Source organism: Thermobia domestica, chromosome 15, assembly GCF_964235325.1.
Source record: "Thermobia domestica chromosome 15, izTheDome1.hap1.1, whole genome shotgun sequence".
NCBI lineage: Eukaryota > Metazoa > Arthropoda > Insecta > Zygentoma > Lepismatidae > Thermobia > Thermobia domestica.
The window spans coordinates 148,381,475-148,402,268 of record NC_137468.1 but is presented as its reverse complement, the minus strand read 5'-3'; the positions used below and the strand labels follow the sequence as shown (position 1 = coordinate 148,402,268).

Sequence of the window (20,794 nt, the reverse complement as noted above, 5' to 3'; positions counted from 1 at the left end):
AACAGCAGAGTACTAGTCAGACCTTAATGATCATATGCTCCAATTATCCACGCGAATTATTTAGGTATCTAATGAAAATTCCACTTTCATTCTCATCTTGTGAGACACAAAACCTAAAAATTTCATTTAATTTCATTTCGGCAATTTTTGTTGTAACCAGAGCCAGAATACTGAGCAATTAATCTTTGTAAATACATACAAGTATACGGTACCTGAGGTTGCTTGAGTTGAATTAAATCAAAAGGTGAAAATGTATCCGAACTGCACAATGTGTTGTTTATTATTATTATGAACTGGAAACACGATTTTGTTTTTCGCCTTGTATCTACAAATCGCAAGAAGTGAACATTTTTAGTTACATCAAATCATTATAGCTCAAAAAGAGGTGCGAAAGCTTGTACTTCCAACCTCTTCCCCAATCCTGACATTCAGCAGGAAATATAAGAACATTAAATTAAAAATTTTGTTATTTTGAAAAACTCTCGTTTTCATGTCTACCTTCAATAAAAATATGTGCATTTTCAGAAGACATTTACAAATAAAAATTATTGAAAATAGGAAAAGAGATTTTAGCATTAATTTTAAATTTTGCAATGTTTTGAAAACTATTTTTGAAAATGTGGGTGCGACTGGTGAGCACCAAAGCAACTAATTGCACAAGGCATGAAGTATTTGATGACCTCGAAGTCGGATAACTTGAAACCAGAAAAATATTCCCTCATCACTATACGTAGCTTTGTCCGAGTGTCACTTGCTTCTTATCACGACATGTGAGATTTGATCCAAATTAATCAGAATGTTGCAAATTTTCTACTGCTTAGTCCTAACTTGTTTATTTAAATTGTTTAGTGTTGTACAAAGATCTTTCTTCAATGTAACTTGTTAGCTGTAGAAGAAGAAGAAGGAAGGCGTAGGTACTTGTTGAAACTGTGTATAGCAGCATGTGTGAGTGAGCGCGTAGCTGCATCATCGTAGTGTTCAATAAGCATTTTAACTCGGTAATTGTAAGAAATATTAATAACATTATTAAACCAAACTATTACAGGACGAATCAGCGTTTGTGTTATACAGACCATCATAAAGATTTGGCCCTCCCACCCAGATGTTAATACGTGATTGTGTGTGTTTTATGGGACCTACGTGCTAAGACTTGTGTGTTAACAAGAAAAAACTGTGTGGGCGACAATTGAAGCTTACAATTCCCGAAAGCGTGTTTTAAAAAGAAAGGTCACTCGTGCTGAAAACTGCATAAACAATATCAGAGAACAGGAAGATATTAGTGTAGTTCAGGTCTACAAAAACAAAGTGAGTGAACTGTCACGTGAAACAAATGCGCCTCTGTTGCTAGCCAGTAACTTGTGTGCCGAAGAAGAAATGTATTTGGTGCAAGAAGAAGAGCTTACTGCTATTGAAGATAGACTTACAAAGCTTAACGTGAAATTAGTGGAAATGCAAGGTAAATTATCTCACGCTTCTTCTAGTGATGTGAATAATAAAAAAAAAAATACAACAGAAATTCGACTTCCAAAATTGCAGTTGCCATGCTTTAGCGGGAACTTAAATGATTGACTTTCGTTTCGTGATTTGTTTATCGCAGCAATCCATAATAATGAAAAATTGACGGATGCACAAAAACTCCAGTGCTTAAAAACTAGTCTGCAAGGTGAAGCAGCAACATTTATTCAATCTATACAAATAACTGACATTAACTATAAAGAAGCTTGAGACCTGTTAAATTTAAGGTATCAAAATAAACGAGAATTAGTCACGTCTATCTTGCGGCGGTTTGTAAGTCAAGGTCAAGTGCAACAAGAATCAGCTGGTGCGTTACGTCGGTTGTTGGATACAAGTGTTGAGTGTGTGCGATCGTTATCAGTGTTGGACATAAAAGCAAACGAATTGGATCCTCTGCTTATATTTCATATTACAGAGAAGCTAGACAGTGAAACAAAAAGGCAGTGGGAACTTTCATTGTCAGACAGTGAACTACCAACATTCGAACAATGGGTGAAATTCATAGATCATAGGTGTCGTGCATTGGCAAGTAGTTCTTCCAATGCAAAGTCAACCCCACATAGTGAGTCAAACAAGAGTAATAAAAAATTAACAATAGCGCATCATGCTTCAGCTCAATTTTCGTGTTGCCAGTGCAAAAGCAAAAATCATCCTTTGCATAAATGTGATGACTTTCTTTCGCTGTCAGTTGATGAACGTCATCCCTTAGTGAAATAAAAAGCATTATGCTTTAATTGTTTACAATCTAATCATAAACTATCCAGTTGTAATTTAGCACAGTGTCGTGAGTGTGGCAAACGTCATCTTACTTTACTTCATTTTCCAAATAACAGAACTCAGGTGTTTCAGTGGGGACTCATTTTTCAAGTGAAACACATGTGCAACCTGCTGTGTTATTGCAAACTGCAGTAGTGATGGTGAAGGATCCATATGGTAATTTACAACCTGTGAGAGCCTTGTTAGATTCAGCCAGTGCAAAAAGCTTTGTATCAGAAAACTGCACACAACGGCTCGGTTTACAAAAACAGCCTGTGTATGTACATGTTTCAGGACTGAGTTCCAGTAACGTTGCTCGGGCAAAAGGCGTTGTTAATATTGTGTTTGCATCAAGCTATGATGTTAAATCAGAATTTTCTGTAGAAGCGTTAATATTGCCAAAGGTAACAGGCATGTTACCAAAACGGTATATTCATAAAAGCAAGAAGTGGTCACATGTTCCTGATCAGAATTTTAATGTTCCTGACATAATTGAGCTGTTATTGGGTGCAGATATTTACCCTTAATTGCTATTGGGAAACCCTGGTTCGATTCCCGGCGGAAGCTCATGTGGTTCGGATTCCACGTTAATCAGTAGGTCCACGTCTCATATAGCCTCGCTGCTGAACGGGACGCTAAACTAAAATCAACTCAACAACTCAATTGCTATTGATGGGTGTGTGTAATGGTGTTAATGGTTCTCCCGTAGCAGTGAATACCAAATTAGGATGGATGTTGTTTGGTTCTATTGGCGACGATGAAGTGCGACGTAAAGAATTCACACCGTCAACATATTATATCCAGTGCAACAGTGAAGGAATTTTGCAACAACTTTGGGAATTGGAAGATATTCCTACACAAAATAAAATATCGTCAGAAGAAAAGCAGTGTGAAATTTATTTCGAGAAGAACCATTAAAGAGATGAGACAGGTAGGTTTCATACAAGTTTCCGTTTCGTGACAACAGTACAAGACTTGGTGAGTCACGTGAAGTGGCAATTAAATGCCTTAAGCAAGTAGAAAGTCGGTTGAAGAAGAGGCCTAAAATGCGTCAATTGTATGTAGATTTTATGCATGAGTATGAGGTACTTGGGCATATGGAGGTTATTCCAGAAAGTGAAATACTGAAACCAAATAGTGAAGTGTGTTATTTACCTCATCACGCAGTGTTGAAAGATTCCAGTTCTACAACAAAACTGAGAGTAGTTTTTGATGGTAGTTGTAAAACTTCATCTAATGTGTCATTGAATGATAAGTTACTTGTCCGACCTAGGTTGCAGTGTGACTTAATTCCATTACTTGTGCGTTTTAGACAGCATAATGTGACATTAACTGATGATATTGAGAAAATGTATAGAAAGGTGAGAACCCAACCAGAACATAGAGACTTCCAGCGAATTGTGTGGCGTGAAAAACCTAATCTTCCGAACAAAGATTACAGGCTTCTGACGGTAACTTATGGTACAGCTTCAGCACCATATTTAGCGGTGAAACCTTTGCAACAATTAGCGAAATATGAAGAATAATAATTTCCTATTGCATCGGCTGTAGTAATGCAAGACTTTTTTGTTAATGACTTAATCAGTTGTTCCGACTCGGTGATGCAATTCAGTTACAAGAACAACTCAGTGCATTGTTGCAGAAAGGAGGTTTTGAACTGAGAAAGTGGGCATTCAACAGTCCCAACGTTTTGGACTCCGTACCCTCTCATTTGAAACAAGCGACGAGTAGTTTAGACTATGATGGTAGTAATTCAGTGAAAACGTTAGGAATTCACTGGTATTCATCACATGATGTATTTTCGTATAATGTCAATCTTGTGTCAGTTAAGTCAGTTGTAACTAAGCGTAACACTTTATCACAAAGTGCAAAGATGTTCGATCCATTAGGTTTGATTTCTCCAACTACTATTATTGCGAAAATATTATTGCAAGAAGTTTAGAAATTAAATTTAGAATAGGACATTCCAGTTCCTCAATGTATTTTGAGGAAATGGAGGAACTACTACTTAGAACTTTCTTTACTGAAAAACATCAAAATCAACAGGTGTATTAGTATCACTCAAGCTACGAGAAGAGGTGTTAATAGGATTCTGTGATTCTTCCAAAAAGGCCTATTGTGGAGTGGTGTATATGAGGTCTGTATCTCAAGACGGTCAAGTGTGTGTGAACAGTGTTATGGGAAGAACGAAGGTTGCTCCAAACAAACAAGTGTCTGTGCCACGATTAGAGCTCTGCGGTACATTACTATTAGCTAAAATGATGAATCTCATATTAAATGTGTTACGTTGCTAAAATCTGATCATCATAATATTAGTGTCACAGATTATCTTAGTAAGGAAGGCATACATTGGCACTTGAATTTACCTCATGCACCACATTTTGGCGGATTGTGGGAAGCCGGAATTAAATCAGTGAAGTATCATCTGAAAAGAGTAATAGGCAATGCTGTGTTAAATTTTGAAGAAATGTCAACTGTGTTGTGTCCTGAATTCACGGCCAATTACTCCTTTCTCTTCAGATCCCAATGATTTGTGTAGCCTAACTCTAGGACATTTTCTCATTGGGGTTCCAATGTTGGGAATACCTGAACCAGATTACACAGACAAGAAACTTAGTCGACTGTCAAGATGGTAATTAGTGCAACGACTTCAGCAGAACTTCTGGAAGAGGTGGAGTGCTGAATATATCTGTTACAACAGCGTCCAAAGTGGTGGGAAAGAAACAAGAATGTGAAGGAAAGTGATTTAAGTTTTACTTGTGGAAGATAACTTACCTCCTTTAAAATGGAAGTTGGGACGTATTGTAAATATTCATCCTAGAAGCGATAACGTTGTTCGTGCAGTGACTGTAAAAACCTCAGATGGAGTTTACAAAAGACCAATCGTGAAAGTATTCCCATTGCCATTTGATTGAAAAAGACATTTTTCATTTACCGTTTTGTTTTACTTTTTATATTTCATTTCCAATATATTACTAATTCTTTTGTGTGTATCTTGAACTAGATCGTTCAAGGGTGGGGGCTATGTTTAGTCCTAACTTGTTTATTTAAATTGTTTAGTTTTGTTTAAAGATGTTTGTTCAATGTAACTTGTTAGCTGTAGAAGAAGAAGAAGGAAGGTGTTGGTACTGGTTGAAACTGTGTATAGCAACTGTGTGTGAGTGAGCGCGTAGCTATAGCTGCATCATCGTAGTGTTCAATATGCATTTTATTTTAACTCGGGAATTGTAAGAAATATTAATAATATTATTAAACCGAACTATTACAGAACGAACCAACGTTTCGGTTATACAGTCCATCACCTACATTTTTAATTTTTAAATTGTATTTTACATCGTATGGTTTAACTTGTTTAGAATTTCTAGACGAGTCGAGATAGTAATACATTTCCGAGTTGAGAAAGCATTTTCCCAACTTATCTTCCTTAACTGTACACTCCTACACAAGGTTTATTATATTTGAGTATACGGATATATATATATATATATATATATATATATATATATATATATATATATATAATTTCAAACAGTTAGGAGTTCCTTTATAGAACAACAGTTAACCATTTGGCTTTCGGCCTTGTAATGTCGGGAGTAGAAAAAATTGAAGTTGACATAATTACACTTGAATTATTTCTCCCAAATTAATATTATTAACTTAAGCTTTGTGTGCAGAATTAGATACATGTAATAATGACAAAAGTTCTTATTTCTTGATTACATAGAAGGTAATAATGTTTATTCATGAATTATACAATATTAATGTTCTTAATAGTAGGTGACAGATCTCATACACACTAGAAATTGCTATCGACCCTTGAAGCAAGAAAAAATAATGCGAATATTTTGTTGAACTTATAATTAATTTTTAGTAATAAATTTATCAGTTGGCAACTATGCGAGTGCTGTTACAGTGCAGGACATCTCTCCGACGCCAAAAACTTACTTTTCTTGAGAATGTGTGTGTGTGCAGAACAATAGTTCTTTGTCTCGAAGACGTTGGAATTTCTTTCTGCGTAGTTGTGTAGAACATTCGAGAAGGTGCTCTGTCACTCCACGTTTCTAGTTATTTCTAAGTTCAGTCGTGATTGGACAATTTTCCAATTATCAGCCAATCACGAACAGTATTATGTCCAGAACATACTCGCCATTCACGTGCATTGTGATGACTGGAAAGTGCGCCAAGCAATCGGGCGGAAGCGGATGAAGAGAGGACCACGCGTTCCCAGCGTGAAGGATGGCGTATCTGTAAAATCTCGTTTTAAATGAACAGTTCTACGTTTAAAAGTAAAGTAAAAGCAATTCTAATATACTAATATATATATATTGATTGATATTAGCGCCCGATATTAACTAGAAGTGTAGTCAGAACGTTGATTCTTTGGGACATCGCATCAGCGTCATCGATATGCAGTAGCCACTGAACGATACCAACGAGAAGATCCCACACCAGAAGAGTATTTGTAAGTGATTTTGAAATGTATATTGGAGGAAATTACAAGGACCTAATATTAGGGCTATCCCAGGACTACTATTAACAGGAGCAAATCGTACGACGAGACAGTGATTTCTTTTTCTTTGTCAGTGATTAGTACGCCAGTTTTTACCGTCATATAGTAGCAGTGAAAATAAAAGAGAAAAAAGGGAAACAACGTAAATCAGCCACTACTAATAATTTCGTGCACGAAAGTCAATTCATGCAGACAATTACTTATTTATATATACACGTTTAGCTAGATAGGAAATTATTAAAAAAAGAAGAAGAAAAAGAAAAAAGAGAGTACAAGTTTATATATGTGAATATTGCTTTTACTGTGTCTTTAATGTGAATGTTACAGCTTTCATTTCACGGTGTTCGTACGTAATATTTGTCTACGTTTTAGTCTGTACGCACATTAATATTAAAATTTTGATGTGGTACTTAATTCATGTAAGGTAAACCATTTTGTTTCATAGCCAAATATGAGTGCTTGAAAGCAAACTCCCGGTGTTTCAATTAGTTGACTTTTCTATAAGTGTTAAGTTAAGACCTATCGCGAGAGTCTAGGTTGCGGTACGTACTTAATTTTAATATGCGAGTAGTGGACTATCCCTCGCGGTATATAGTGAGAAGTACGAGGAGAAGGTAAAATTAACATTTCTTTTACGTTTTAATTCTTGCAATAGGATAGTCCGTACGCGACCGACCACGTTGCGACCAATCTCGTCATTCAAGTTTTCCCAATCTTGAATGAAGGTTAGCAAAGCATGTTTATGCATCCTGAGGGAGGAGATGATTGGGAAAATTATACTTAGTAATTAATGTAACTTGAAAGTGCAAGGTGAATTCGTGTGACCTCCTCCACCAAGCGATAGGATAATTAATTGGTGTTTCCGCCCGGGAGACCTTTACAATAGCGCGACCAAGTTTGCTTTCATTTTTGTACCGGTAACAATAAAAGTATAAGATATAGTCTACACAGTGAATTTGTGCATTACTAGTAGCAAGTGTATCTCATTTTTAATAGTTGTGTGTGTATTGGTTGTGTATTTGTTATATTTATGTCCTTTTAGAGAAACATTTAGTTGTCTTTAGAGTGAATTCTTAGTTTGTTTTAGAGAAAGTATTAGCTTTCTTGATTATTGGTTGATAAGATCGTACAAATGTCGGAGCCTGAGGAATTAAAGAATATGCTTACTGAATTATTTGAGAAACAGTCACAACAATTTAATGATACAATTGCGAGTTTGAAAAAAGAACAGATGGAAAGTGTTGTTAGTTTAAAGGAAAATATTGCTAGTTTAAAAGAAGAACAGGTAGAAAGCGTCATTACCTTGAGGGAAAATTTAAAAAGTAAATTGGAACAGGTCAGTAAGGATGTTTTACAAACCAATAACGCCGTTACTAAGATTACTATGCATGTTTAGGCTATGGAAGAGAAAATAGTGGAATATAAAAATGAGTGTAGGTCGAATTACGAGTCCGTGCAGATGCAGGTTGGGAATTGTAGGGCTGAAATTGTACAGGATCGTACGAGCAATCAAGAGAAGTTTAAGGAAGTGAAGGATAGGCAGATGTTATTAGAATTTAACACCAATAGACATCATTCTCAGGTAGAAGATCAAATTTCGGGTAATGATCGACACCCATAGTGTGTTTATGAGAGAAGCGATGACCGGTTTGCGAGAACAACGTGGTGAGGTAAATGAAATACGGGATGGTATGGTAGAAATTAAAATAATAGTCGCTGAAAATAAAGATGATATTGCACAATTCGCGACGCGAGTAGATAGATTAGAGTCTCACACTATTCAGTCTATTCAGCAAGTCATCCAACAAGTACAAAGTATACCCACACGATCGGTTGTAAAATCAGGAAGTGAACAATCGTGTTTTAAAATTAGAGCAGGAGGTAAATAACTTGCGAAATAATCAGTTCAACCGCGGCTCTGATCCTTCCACGCGCGAGACCGATGGAAATAGTGAGTACGAAAGTGGTAGCGAGGGCTACGAAACGGATCATTCTAATGGCAAGGAAAGGAATAATACATCCATCATGTAAATATACAAACCTCGACGCCGTATTACAATCCAGGAAATACGAGATTTACCGACGTATAGTGGAATGCCAGATAAAGAAACTGCTCGCTCATACTTACGCGATTTGCAACATAAGTTAGATTTACTGAATGTGCATGAAGATGCAGTGTTGCCAGTATTACCGAGTTTATTACATAATCCGTGTTTAGAGTGGTTTCGAACTCGCCAGCACTTGTTTACGACTTTTAAGGAATTTAGTCATGCTTTAGTTAACGCGTTTGAATCTGAAGCTATTGTAGTGAGCAGGCTGACCGCGTTACGAAACACTTCGTTCGACCCAAGAGTACATGGTTCAGTTTTAAAATTTGCGACCACACAATATCGCGCGTTAAGTGATCTAAATCCAGAAAGCACACCAGCGAAAATATTAGCCAGCATTGTGCCTACGTTGCCATATAAATATAGAGAAATGTTCGCGTTTTATCCGTGTACAGATTTCGCGCAATTTATTGCTAGTGTCAAACGTCTTGAGTCTTTACGACTGCCCAATGAAAAAGGTTACAGGCGCGAAGGTAATAACTATGAGAACCGAAATAAACCGTATCAGGCGGTCCGGGTACAATATAGTAGGTCGACTAGAGAGAGGCCCAACAACGTTAATAATAATGCCCAAAATAGCAGAAATTCAGAACAAGCCAATTTTGGTAGAAACAATCGGGAGAATAGGCGCGGACAACAATTTACAAATGATGCACGTGCAAGTAATGAACGGTCGAACAGTAGCCCTAGACAACAACACAATAATAACAACCGCAATTTTGGGAATCGTAACAATTGGCGACGAGAAAATAATCGTAACAACAATAACAGCAGGCGTGGTTTGAATTTTCAGTCGAGTAACGAACGGCAGAATTGGCGAGAGCGCACACCCGAGTGAGACGGTGGGCACACGTCCGATCATATTCAACAGGGAAACTAATCACACACCATTGCAAAGACACTGCCGAATGGTCTGACGAATGTATTAAAGCAATCATGACTAACTTTTCCAGTGGGTTGCAATTACTCTATTGAAAAAAAGAACCCCATCGATCCGTACGTTTAGGGATTTCTCTTACAGCTTACCAAAGAAGATCATTCATCTATCCAACCACATCTCTCATCATTATAACAGGTACGTGATATAATAAATGTGCTTAATGAAGTTTTATTTCAGGATTATTTAAGATTGAGGATATCCAGGAGAAGGAAAGGAGCCAGGAAAAGATGAATAAAACTAAGGAAAGGTAAAATAAAAAGAAATTAGTTCGCGAATTTTCTTTGATTTTGAAATTTATAATCACAACCCATTTTTGACAACTACCATTTTTTTAAAATGTGGACATCACCACAGTCATGTAATTTCAGTAATTTGTCTGTGTTTGTGTGTTTATTTCAGGATAAAAGGAGGACATTTGGATAAAGCTAGACCCACAATATTCTGTGTTGTTTTATTATTATTATAGTGTTAAGAAGTGTGAATTTTGGAATTCATTAACCCCATTTGAATTTCTTTGTAGGAATTTTAGAGATTGGTTAGGCATATTTAGAGACTTTGGTAGGATTTTTAGAGAGTATACATCATGGAGATGTACACATGCATATTTACCATTTATTTACAAATCTCGTTGTTTCATTTGTTGGTGTAAAATATTGCTAATTATATATTGATATATATTGGTGTAAAATATACATCATATATTGGTGTAAAATAATTATATATTGATATATGTTTTGAGAAAAAAAGAGATGTGTTTCTCAGTTAATGATTCTTTTTCCATCTAATTTTGTCATCAAGTATATGCAAAAGCCTAGTGAATTCATAATAGTAGATTGGTTGAACATTAAAAAAAATTAAAATATTGCTTAATATGGTTTGGAAAGTAATTGAAAATAAGGTCAAAAACGATAAATTTGGTTACGAATTTGTTCGTACGTGGTCTTCATTACATAAAGTTAATAAGTAGTAGTTATGACGTTGATAAAGTTTGAAATTTAGTTGAATTCAAAAATACTCCCATTGTAAGTTAAAAGGAGTTAAGAGGTTAAAAACACAATCCAACCCTTAGAGGCGTCACTATTTTCTTTCTAAATTAAAGTGACGAAATCGGGATAGCGTCCGATTGGGCCTCAGCTAGTGTGTGATTTTGGTTTTTGGACACACACACTTCAAAATTCTCTTTTGGCTGTTGACGCTTGATATTTTTTTAAATAACATTTAATTGACGTTTAAAATTTTAAATTTTATTAGACATCTATCTTTAATTGACTGAAAGTAAATAATGAAATTGTATTCGTTTGGACTCCAGTAAACAATCTTTTCTTTTCTTTTGGCTGCACTGTGTTGACAAGATAAAATAATAAGAGATACATGAAATATCATTGGGAATGTGGAATATTGTTATTATCAAATTTGTAAGTTTTGTTATGGTATCTTGTCAGGACTGTGCACCCAACAATAACCGATACAAGTTGATATCGATAAACATAGTGTGTTTACTTCAATTAGGTAGCATTACCTATAGTGAATTTGAGTTTTAGAATGGAAAGGATACAAAATATAAACGAGTTATAATTATTACGAAAATTTGACAATTTAATTTATTATCAGTTTTGAATTCATTAACATTGTTAGTTTAATTTTGGATAAAAGTCGATAAATATTGTTTTAAATTTTGAAATGAGTCTATTTTGGGAATTGAAAAATATGAATGATAATTGTTAAAAGTTGAGTTAATTAAACCACAAATATGACATTCCAATTATAAATGACGTTTGTCGGATGTAACAATTAATTCAGGATGTGAAAATCTTCTAATTTCATTTCTTTTCAACCTTTCTTGTATGAGAAGAGTCTGTTGGTTCTTAATTGGACAAACACGTGTATAATTTTTGACCTATTGATCATTACAATTGTCAGACTTTTATTATTGGCCTTGTTTTCTTGTTTCGTTAAGGTCATTACCATTCTGTTGTTCATTTTTCATATTTGAAAAAAGAAACTAAGCATGATACGTTTTGTGCTGGAAGCCGATTAGCGTTTTCTTACTCATTTGTAATTCTGTAATTTTCTTGAATCATTGTCATTTTGGATTGTGAATATATTCCCGACTGTGACTTAATCTCGGATGTGACGATATTCCTGATGTTGATAAGTGCATTTTTGCCAGAAGGCTGCACAGTTTTGTATTGGTCAGTGCTCTTAAGCAAGTTATGTGTTTGTAAACCTACTAATTTTGTAGGCACGAACAGGCCACAAAATAATTTTAGTAGTCTAGGAAATGGAACTCAAATGCAGGGCTGTAGTATCAATCCCCCCGATTACAGGGTATTCTTATTGTCCTTTTCAGATATTTATTTTTTTAACACCTTCTTTACGTCCAGATACTGACAGTCCAACTGGGGTTGGAATAATTTACCCGATTGTGTCATAGCTGTAATGCGTGAAGCATTCAGCTGGGAGGGACGAGGTTTTAGTGCAGAAGCGATTTATTCAAATCGTCGGGGAGGTTAGCGACCCCGCACACTTCAAGCCGTAGGAAATCGTAAGTCAGCGCCCATTGGCGCTACGTAAAGCTTAATCGCCGTTTAACTCATACAGATGTAGTAAAATGTTTGATAGTTTAATTAGTTAAGTTACACAAGGCAAGTGTATGCGTAAATAGTTTAACTATTTTGTATATAATGACAATATGTAGGAAGGTTAAGATGCCATATATATATACATAGATTGTCGTTTATTTTTAAATTTCATGACCTTCATGAATACATTTTCTTTGCATATTTAGTGAACAAATATAATTAGGATTTGACTTTGGTCATATATTGTGTTATGTTTACATATTAGGTTTCTATTTCTCTTTCATTTTTTCTGGAAGATGAATATTTAGAAATGAAAAGGTAGTTTTAATATGAAAAAAGAGAGAGAATGATAAATAAGTCACTAGATAAATAATGTAATAGTTTCAGTGATAAGTGTAAGGTTTCATGAGTCTTGTTTCTATAATCCAAAAGTTACTGCATTTTGTTGCATTGAAATATATAGACATATATACATATATAATTATAGCAAGTTTTGTTTAATTTTAATATGATATGCTAGTTTCATTCTCGTTGTACCATGCGTAAGTTTGTTTCAATGGTGCGTAAGATGCCATAATTAGTTACTGGATTAATATTTTCAGGTTTTGATTAAACATTTACATGTTCTAATAGCCTAGTGTTAGGAAATTGTTATTAATAGTCGTCTATCACATTTCATTTTAGTGTATTATACTCAAGGTAGGAAATGTAAGTGATGTATGTTTCATATAAATGAAAATTTTGTTCGTTTCGGTAGTTAATAATGTTGCCATTTACATTATCATAGCTTCAATAAGCAATGTTATCTCGATTCATATTTCAAATTTTCATATAAATGTTGTTTGCTAGCAAAGGTTTGAAAAAAAATATATATATATACATATAAGTAAATTATGGAGGAAGGCTAGGTAGGAGTACCCGAAAAAAATTCAGTTTAACAATCATTCAAGTATCATTGCTTTAAATATTCCTTTTTCGTTGAATCTGTACATTGTTACTTTATTATTTCGTCAGCTATGAAAAAAAGGAAGGTAACGGAGACATTTAGATACATATTTTGAATCGTTTTTGCAATTAACATTAAAATAAATTCTTTTGAAAGCAAAGGTAATTACTTGGAGAATAAATAAATAAATAAATATTTTCTTTTTAACATGGTCAACAATCATCTGTTTCAATGAAAATGAAGTAGTCATGTGCTTTAAATCAGTTTCGGTAATCGAGAAGTATAATTTGTGATAGTAATGAACATGAGAGGTTAATGTTTGTAAAAGGATAATGTTAGATAACAGAAATCATATGAGGCAGAAGGCGAATACATAACGATATATATTTATAAATGGGTTTAAGAAATATTGCGTTTGTATATGTACCCCGTTGACGATGTGTGTCCGGGATGAAGATATTATGAAGTGTTTAATGAAATTAGGCTATGCTCCGAAAGCAGTAGCAAAGAAGTGTCTTTATGAAGACATTATTTGCCGAGGTTGACGTTGTGCCCTCGATCTAATTAAATGTGAATGAGACGAAAAGATGTTAACAGAAGAGTGTTATAAATGATATCTCCTAAATACCCATCGTAGAGAATATGAATAGTTATGTAACCTTAATGATCTCCGTTAAGTAATTACATTGCAGTTAAGCATTTTAAGAATAAACTTTGTTTAAAAATTCTCTCGAATGGTGAATCACATGGCAATGAATATTAAAGTAAGGTCTATTGTGGAAGATAATTTTAAGATTGTTGAGTTTCGTGAAAACCAATTAATAAACAAATGATTTCAAAGTTTAATGTTATTAAGTTACAATAATAAAAAGCTGTTTGGCATAATATTTGCAGTACTTTTCATTTTGGTTGTATTGATTTTCTGGAATGTTTGAAGGAACTATGCATATTTTTATGAAAAAAAAAGATTTTTCAAAATTCATTCATAGTTAGTAAGTGTTAAAATTTCTACATTGTAAAGTAATGCACAAATTTAATAACTCCGTTATTGATCTATCTCGATTTTTGAATTCCGATTTCGTCTCCGATACGTTTCTGATTCGGAAAAATGTTTAATTCGTTTCGGCCTGTAGTGTTTTATTAGTTTAAAAAGTATTTCTTTTTATATAATCTTGAAGTTTTACCTAAATGGGTCTTGTACCTATGTCTAGTAATATTTTCTCGTAAAGTTGTACCAAATATGTATTGTTGTTAGTTCAAAATTTCTAAACGTATCCATACTGTGAAAAACCATATTTAGAAATACTGAGTGAGAACCAATGATAAAAAGGAAAAATTATATACATGAATAAAAAGACATTAAGAGACAGAAGACATTTTTGTAACTATATATATAGGTGGCGAAAAAAAAGGTGGCTAAACATACAGGTGTAAAGACCTATTATTTAAAAATCATAACCGCAATAATGACAAGGTGTACAAAAATAGTGTAAACTGGCGTTGGTAGTGCTTCGTAAATAATACTCCCCCAATAGTGCTCGATTAACAGTGCCAAAAAGGGATAGTTTCTTCGATACATATTCTTCGTGTTTACATCCACCCCAATCATTTTTAAAGAGTGTTACAGTAGCGTATTTTTCCCAACAAGACAATGCTGTGTTTCCATTTACCCTAAGACAGTTGCAGTAAATCATATACAGGGTGAACCAAACTCAAGGACCATATGAACGGTCCAGAATCCTTTGTCAACATTATTGACGCAATATTGCCAATTCTCTGTGGACGCCATTTGCTATCGACCCTCGAAGCAAGAAAAATTAATGCGAATATTTTGTTGAAATTATAATTAATTTTTAGTAATAAATTTATCAGTTGGCAACTATGTGAGTGCTGTTACAGTGCAGGACATCTCTCCGACGCCAAAAACTGACTTTTCTTGTGAATGTGTGTGTGTGTAGAACAATAGTTCTTTGTCTCGAAGACGTCGGAATTTCTTTCTGCGTAGTTGTGTAGAACATTCGAGAAGGTGTTCTGTCACTCCACGTTTCTAGTTATTTCTAAGTTCAGTCGTGATTGGACAATTTTCCAATTATCAGCCAATCAGGAACAGTATTATGTCCAGAACATACTCGCCATTCACGTGCATTGTGATGACTGGAAAGTGCGCCAAGCAATCGGGCGGAAGCGGATGAAGAGAGGACCACGCGTTCCCAGCGTGAAGGATGGCATATCTGTAAAATCTCGTTTTAAATGAACAGTTCTACGTTTAAAAGTAAAGTAAAAGCAATTCTAATATACTAATATATATATATTGATTGATATTAGCGCCCGATATTAACTAGAAGTGTAGTCAGAACGTTGATTCTTTGGGACATCGCATCAGCGTCATCGATATGCAGTAGCCACTGAACGATACCAACGGGAAGATCCCACACCAGAAGAGTATTTGTAAGTGATTTTGAAATGTATATTGGAGGAAATTACAAGGACCTAATATTAGGGCTATCCCAGGACTACTATTAACAGGAGCAAATCGTACGACGAAACAGTGATTTCTTTTTCTTTGTCAGTGATTAGTACGCCAGTTTTTACCGTCATATAGTAGCAGTGAAAATAAAAGAGAAAAAAGGGAAACAACGTAAATCAGCCACTACTAATAATTTCGTGCACGAAAGTCAATTCATGCAGACAATTACTTATTTATATATACACGTTTAGCTAGATAGGAAATTATTAAAAAAAGAAGAAGAAAAAGAAAAAAGAGAGTACAAGTTTATATATGTGAATATTGCTTTTACTGTGTCTTTAATGTGAATGTTACAGCTTTCATTTCACGGTGTTCGTACGTAATATTTGTCTACGTTTTAGTCTGTACGCACATTAATATTAAAATTTTGATGTGGTACTTAATTCATGTAAGATAAACCATTTTGTTTCATAGCTAAATATGAGTGCTTGAAAGTAAACTCCCGGTGTTTCAATTAGTTGACTTTTCTATAAGTGTTAAGTTAAGACCTATCGCGAGAGTCTAGGTTGCGGTACGTACTTAATTTTAATATGCGAGTAGTGGACTATCCCTCGCGGTATATAGTGAGAAGTACGAGGAGAAGGTAAAATTAACATTTCTTTTACGTTTTAATTCTTGCAATAGGATAGTCCGTACTCGACCGACCACATTGCGACCAATCTCGTCATTCAAGTTTTCCCAATCTTGAATGAAGGTTGGGCAAAGCATGTTTATGCATCCTGAGGGAGGAGATGATTGGGAAAATTATACTTAGTAATTAATGTAACTTGAAAGTGCAAGGCGAATTCGTGTGACCTCCTCCACCAAGCGTAGCAAAATATATAGTTTTTTTTTAATTTTATAGCGATACAAACAACACACTTGATTTAAAATCAGTGCTTAAACTAATAATGTGTAGAATATACCTTATGAGATTAAAATGTATCTTCCAAAGTTAGAAGAAAGCAATATATTCAACGCATGAATGTCTCTGTATTTACCACTATTTGGTAATAATAAAAAAGGAAGTCTTTTACACTAGCATACGTTTATTTGTAAACGAAACAAGAATCAACAACACTTTGCTGTACACAGAAACAATTTTATGTACAAAGTCAACAATAATAATAAACAAGAATAACAAACAGTAAACATTGAACGAAAACAAAGATACAGTAAAACCTCACCAGCATTATTTATATCTAATTGTTTGTTTTCCTTTGTTTTATGAACTTGAGCAAAAGCACATTTTTAACTGTCAAATAGATTTCGGTTTACACTTAACATTTAAATAAAACTCTTAGTTTCTTACTGCAAATGCAACTAGTTACGTATATTGTTTTTTTCTTATATACAAAATAATTTCCATAATTTTTATTTTACATGAATACATCACATCTTTAAAATAGGAATCTGAATAGTACAAAATATGACTAACTACTTATGGTTTGATTAATATATGTAGTTTTGGTCCAAAGCATGATATTGTCTCTTCTAAGATATGAAGACTTTCTTCCTTCAGTCAGATAAATAATGTTGAGTGCTTTTAACAACGATATTTCACAAGGAGTTTATACGGATACACGGAAAATTGTCAGATTTAATTTCATGAATTAAGGTTAAATATAATTATATGGCTACGATTTACAACCGTCTGTTGTCTAAATCTTATAATACAGTATGATGTCTCGTGACCGGTACCCAATCAATTGGCAATGCCAAAACACCATTTTTCTACTCTTCTTCGTCTTGCCATGGACAGGTAAGAATAGAACAAACGCTTCATTCAATAGCTTATTCGAAGCGGCTCATTGGCTAACGCCGCAGTACTGAGTTTACATACGAAACCATTCTAGAATTTTGTATACGTGCTGCTATCATGACACTTCTACAGAACGCATGAGGAACGTTCTAATATAGTGTAATCCAATATATAAAGAAATATATATAGTGTTAATGTGACTATCTAGCAAACTTTTGTATCCGAAAACGGGTTTTGACGGTTACGAGACATCTTACTATGATATATTATGATTTGTGTATTTTCCAATTCGTATGGATTTCACAAATTCATCATACTCAGACACTTCTAAGCCATAGAGTTTGAAATGATACTCTAATAGTGGTACAATAGCTATCATTTTGCCTATTCAAAACTACAATCAAGCCTAATAAATTCAATTTTTTCTTGCGCATAATTTAGAGCTCAGAGAGAGTTATATAGCTTTTATAGCCTCCTTGAATTTGCTCATATACTGTATATAAGATAAACATAAATTAAAACTTTAAATAGTTTTCTTTGTGGTCAAGCATTAAATTGGGCCTATTTTAAATGCTGCATACTCGAATATATTTGGCGGCATTTATTTCTGAATTTATCTAACTTTGAAACGATAGAGTTATAATTTCAAATTATTATATCTTTTCTAAATTATCAACTAAAGATATGTTACGGAAGTCATAGTTTTATAAAGTTATTTCACTCGAATAAGTTTATGCTATAGAAGCAAATTAGAATAAGAATCTCATCTTATGACGACGCAGAAAAAAACAATGGCCGAGGGAGCACATAAATAAGTTAAAAAGCACTGGACATCTTAGGCTGATCTAAAACAGTGAGGATAAACTACTGAAACCTCAGTATAATCTAGAACAGTGTGATGCAATCTGTATAAAATAGCTAGTCGTGGACGTGTTACTATTGAGAAGTCCCTAATAAGTAAGGTGGATCAGTATCGTATTAATACAAGATGTTCCAACTTTCACAAGTGTTTCTGTTATTTGGTCTCATAATTCCTGTATAATACTAATGTGTTTTATACTTTCGCACATGAGGGTGTTGGATGCAGTAGTCTCATCGGAGGCTGAGCTCCCTAGAGCATATTCTAATATGATTAATGTAAATATTGTGCGAGTTAAAAAGAGTGATGAATACCATCGTGGAATGAGGAGCAATGTTACGAGTTTTAGCTAAATCTACTGGGAAATATTCTTTCCATCACACGTTGACCAATATTGTATAGTAAATAGCTATGCATTCAACTAGAATAGGAAGAAACTAACAACACAATAGGAAAGCCACTCTCTCGGTTTTGCAATCCTGGTATTATTTTCTAAACAAGACTGGTTTATTCTGAAGAGTGTAATCTCAGTCGATGGATTGCACCAGAGTAAATTACTGTTATGGTGTCAATTTCTAGATCTGTTTACTTACTCTTAACTGTTGAAACAAACATTAGAGCTGTTTTAGTCTCTCCATGGGTATATGGTTATCATATGCGCCTTTTCGTGGGAGATCCGGGTTTCATCTCCGGTGAGAGCTCAAGTGATTCGATTGGTTGGATTAGAGTTTAGTGCCTCATTCAGCAGTGAGGCTATATGAGATGTTATATACGTTAACGTGCGGTCAGAACCCCATGATTTTCAGCCGGGAAACTTGCTTACCTAAGCAATACAACCACAAAAGCTCTCTCATATAATTGGGATCCCACGTTAAGTTATAGATTCACGTATCAAATAGCTCGCCTCTGAATAGCAGCTAAACTCAAACTCAACCAACTAGAGCTCTTTTATCAGACATAAAATAAATAGATACCTATTTTAAATGCAATGGTATCATAAAACATGTGGCTACTTCCTAAATACATTCTACGAAACAAACCTTTGATGAAATAAAATACTGTAGCGTACTTCATGTAGGAACTGTATGTACAACACGATATTTTCACTTCGCAACGACCACGATCTATCATTTTTGGACAAATATGTTCTTCTCCAAATACATCTTCACTACTATTGTTCGATGATTTTCTAGATTGTAAACGTATTTTTACCAAACGTTTTCATGAAATTTTAAAATTATGCCATTATCTTGACATTTTATATACGAATGGACAAATATTTTCATAATTTATTTATTTATCTTCGGTAATGTTTTCTAGTTTACGTTTCGATTGACTCAAATAAAGTCAAATAAAATGAAATATTTCAGTTAGAGTTCTACAATTACGTCCTTTAGGGTAAGGGATGCGATTATTAATGCATATAAACGATGATGAAAGAATTGGTGGAATGAAAAGGAGGAGGAAACGGGAGTACTCCGAGAAAACCCACGATGTTGTCCAGTACAAACTAACTTGGCTGGGCGTCGAACCAGCGACTCCACGCACCAGAGAGAAGCGCTCAACCACTGAGCCACAGTGGTCCTTCAAATAAAGTCAAAATAGTGCACATATGAAGTGCTATTTAACGATTATTGAACGCATTAGATAACTATTTACTTTCTCAATTAATAAAATGAATGTAATTGGTTTAAACTTGATCGTGCCATGTGTGAATTTTACGCTTAATTGCTGCAATTGATAAGTTTATTAAGTGATAAAGTAATAGCGTTCCACTGGATATAGAGAGAGAAACAAAATCACGCATTCAAGTTTTAATAAGCGTTGCTCGGAGTTGATAATTGAAACAGGTGTGTTAAATGTCATTTGTAAACTAATCAAGTTTAAATCCTATTATAAACAGAGCGGATTTTCATTATCCATTCATTGCTAAGAGATTGTAGATATTACGGATTTGACCGATATTTCTGCAGACGGAAAGGTTTCCTAATTTCGTAGTTTTCAAGTGGCGTCAGACGTATAAGAATATTATATTGATATATTGCTTTTACGTGAAGTTTCTTATATGGGCTCAAGTTTCTTAAGAATATAAAAAGTGCAAGTCGATTCTAATAAAATTTTATGTGAGGCCCACAAAATATATTTTTGCTTCTCCTAAATACTTCTCTCGCTATTTATGTTCATTTTTTCATTTCAGGTTCGTACTTTATTTTTTACGAACAATACAGCGTAAGTACTGATAATAACTTGAAAAAATACTATCAACTGCAACAAAAGCGCTAAAATGCAGATAATAACAGAAGCACTCAA

The 20,794-nt window shown here is 34.3% G+C and overlaps 1 protein-coding gene across 1 annotated transcript; it reads left to right on the top strand.

Moving 5' to 3' along the window:
- Nucleotides 1-3,317: 3,317 nt before the first annotated feature.
- Nucleotides 3,318-3,797, top strand: LOC145671641 (uncharacterized). Its single transcript, XM_081740840.1, has one exon. The coding sequence runs from the start codon at nucleotides 3,318-3,320 to the stop codon at nucleotides 3,795-3,797; it is 480 nt and encodes a 159-aa protein (XP_081596966.1).
- The last annotated feature ends 16,997 nt before the right edge of the window (nucleotides 3,798-20,794 follow it).

What these genes read in the sequence shown, in the direction of transcription:
- LOC145671641 (XM_081740840.1), top strand. Translation starts at nt 3,318, where the DNA reads ATGCGTCAATTGTATGTAGATTTTATGCATGAGTATGAGGTACTTGGG.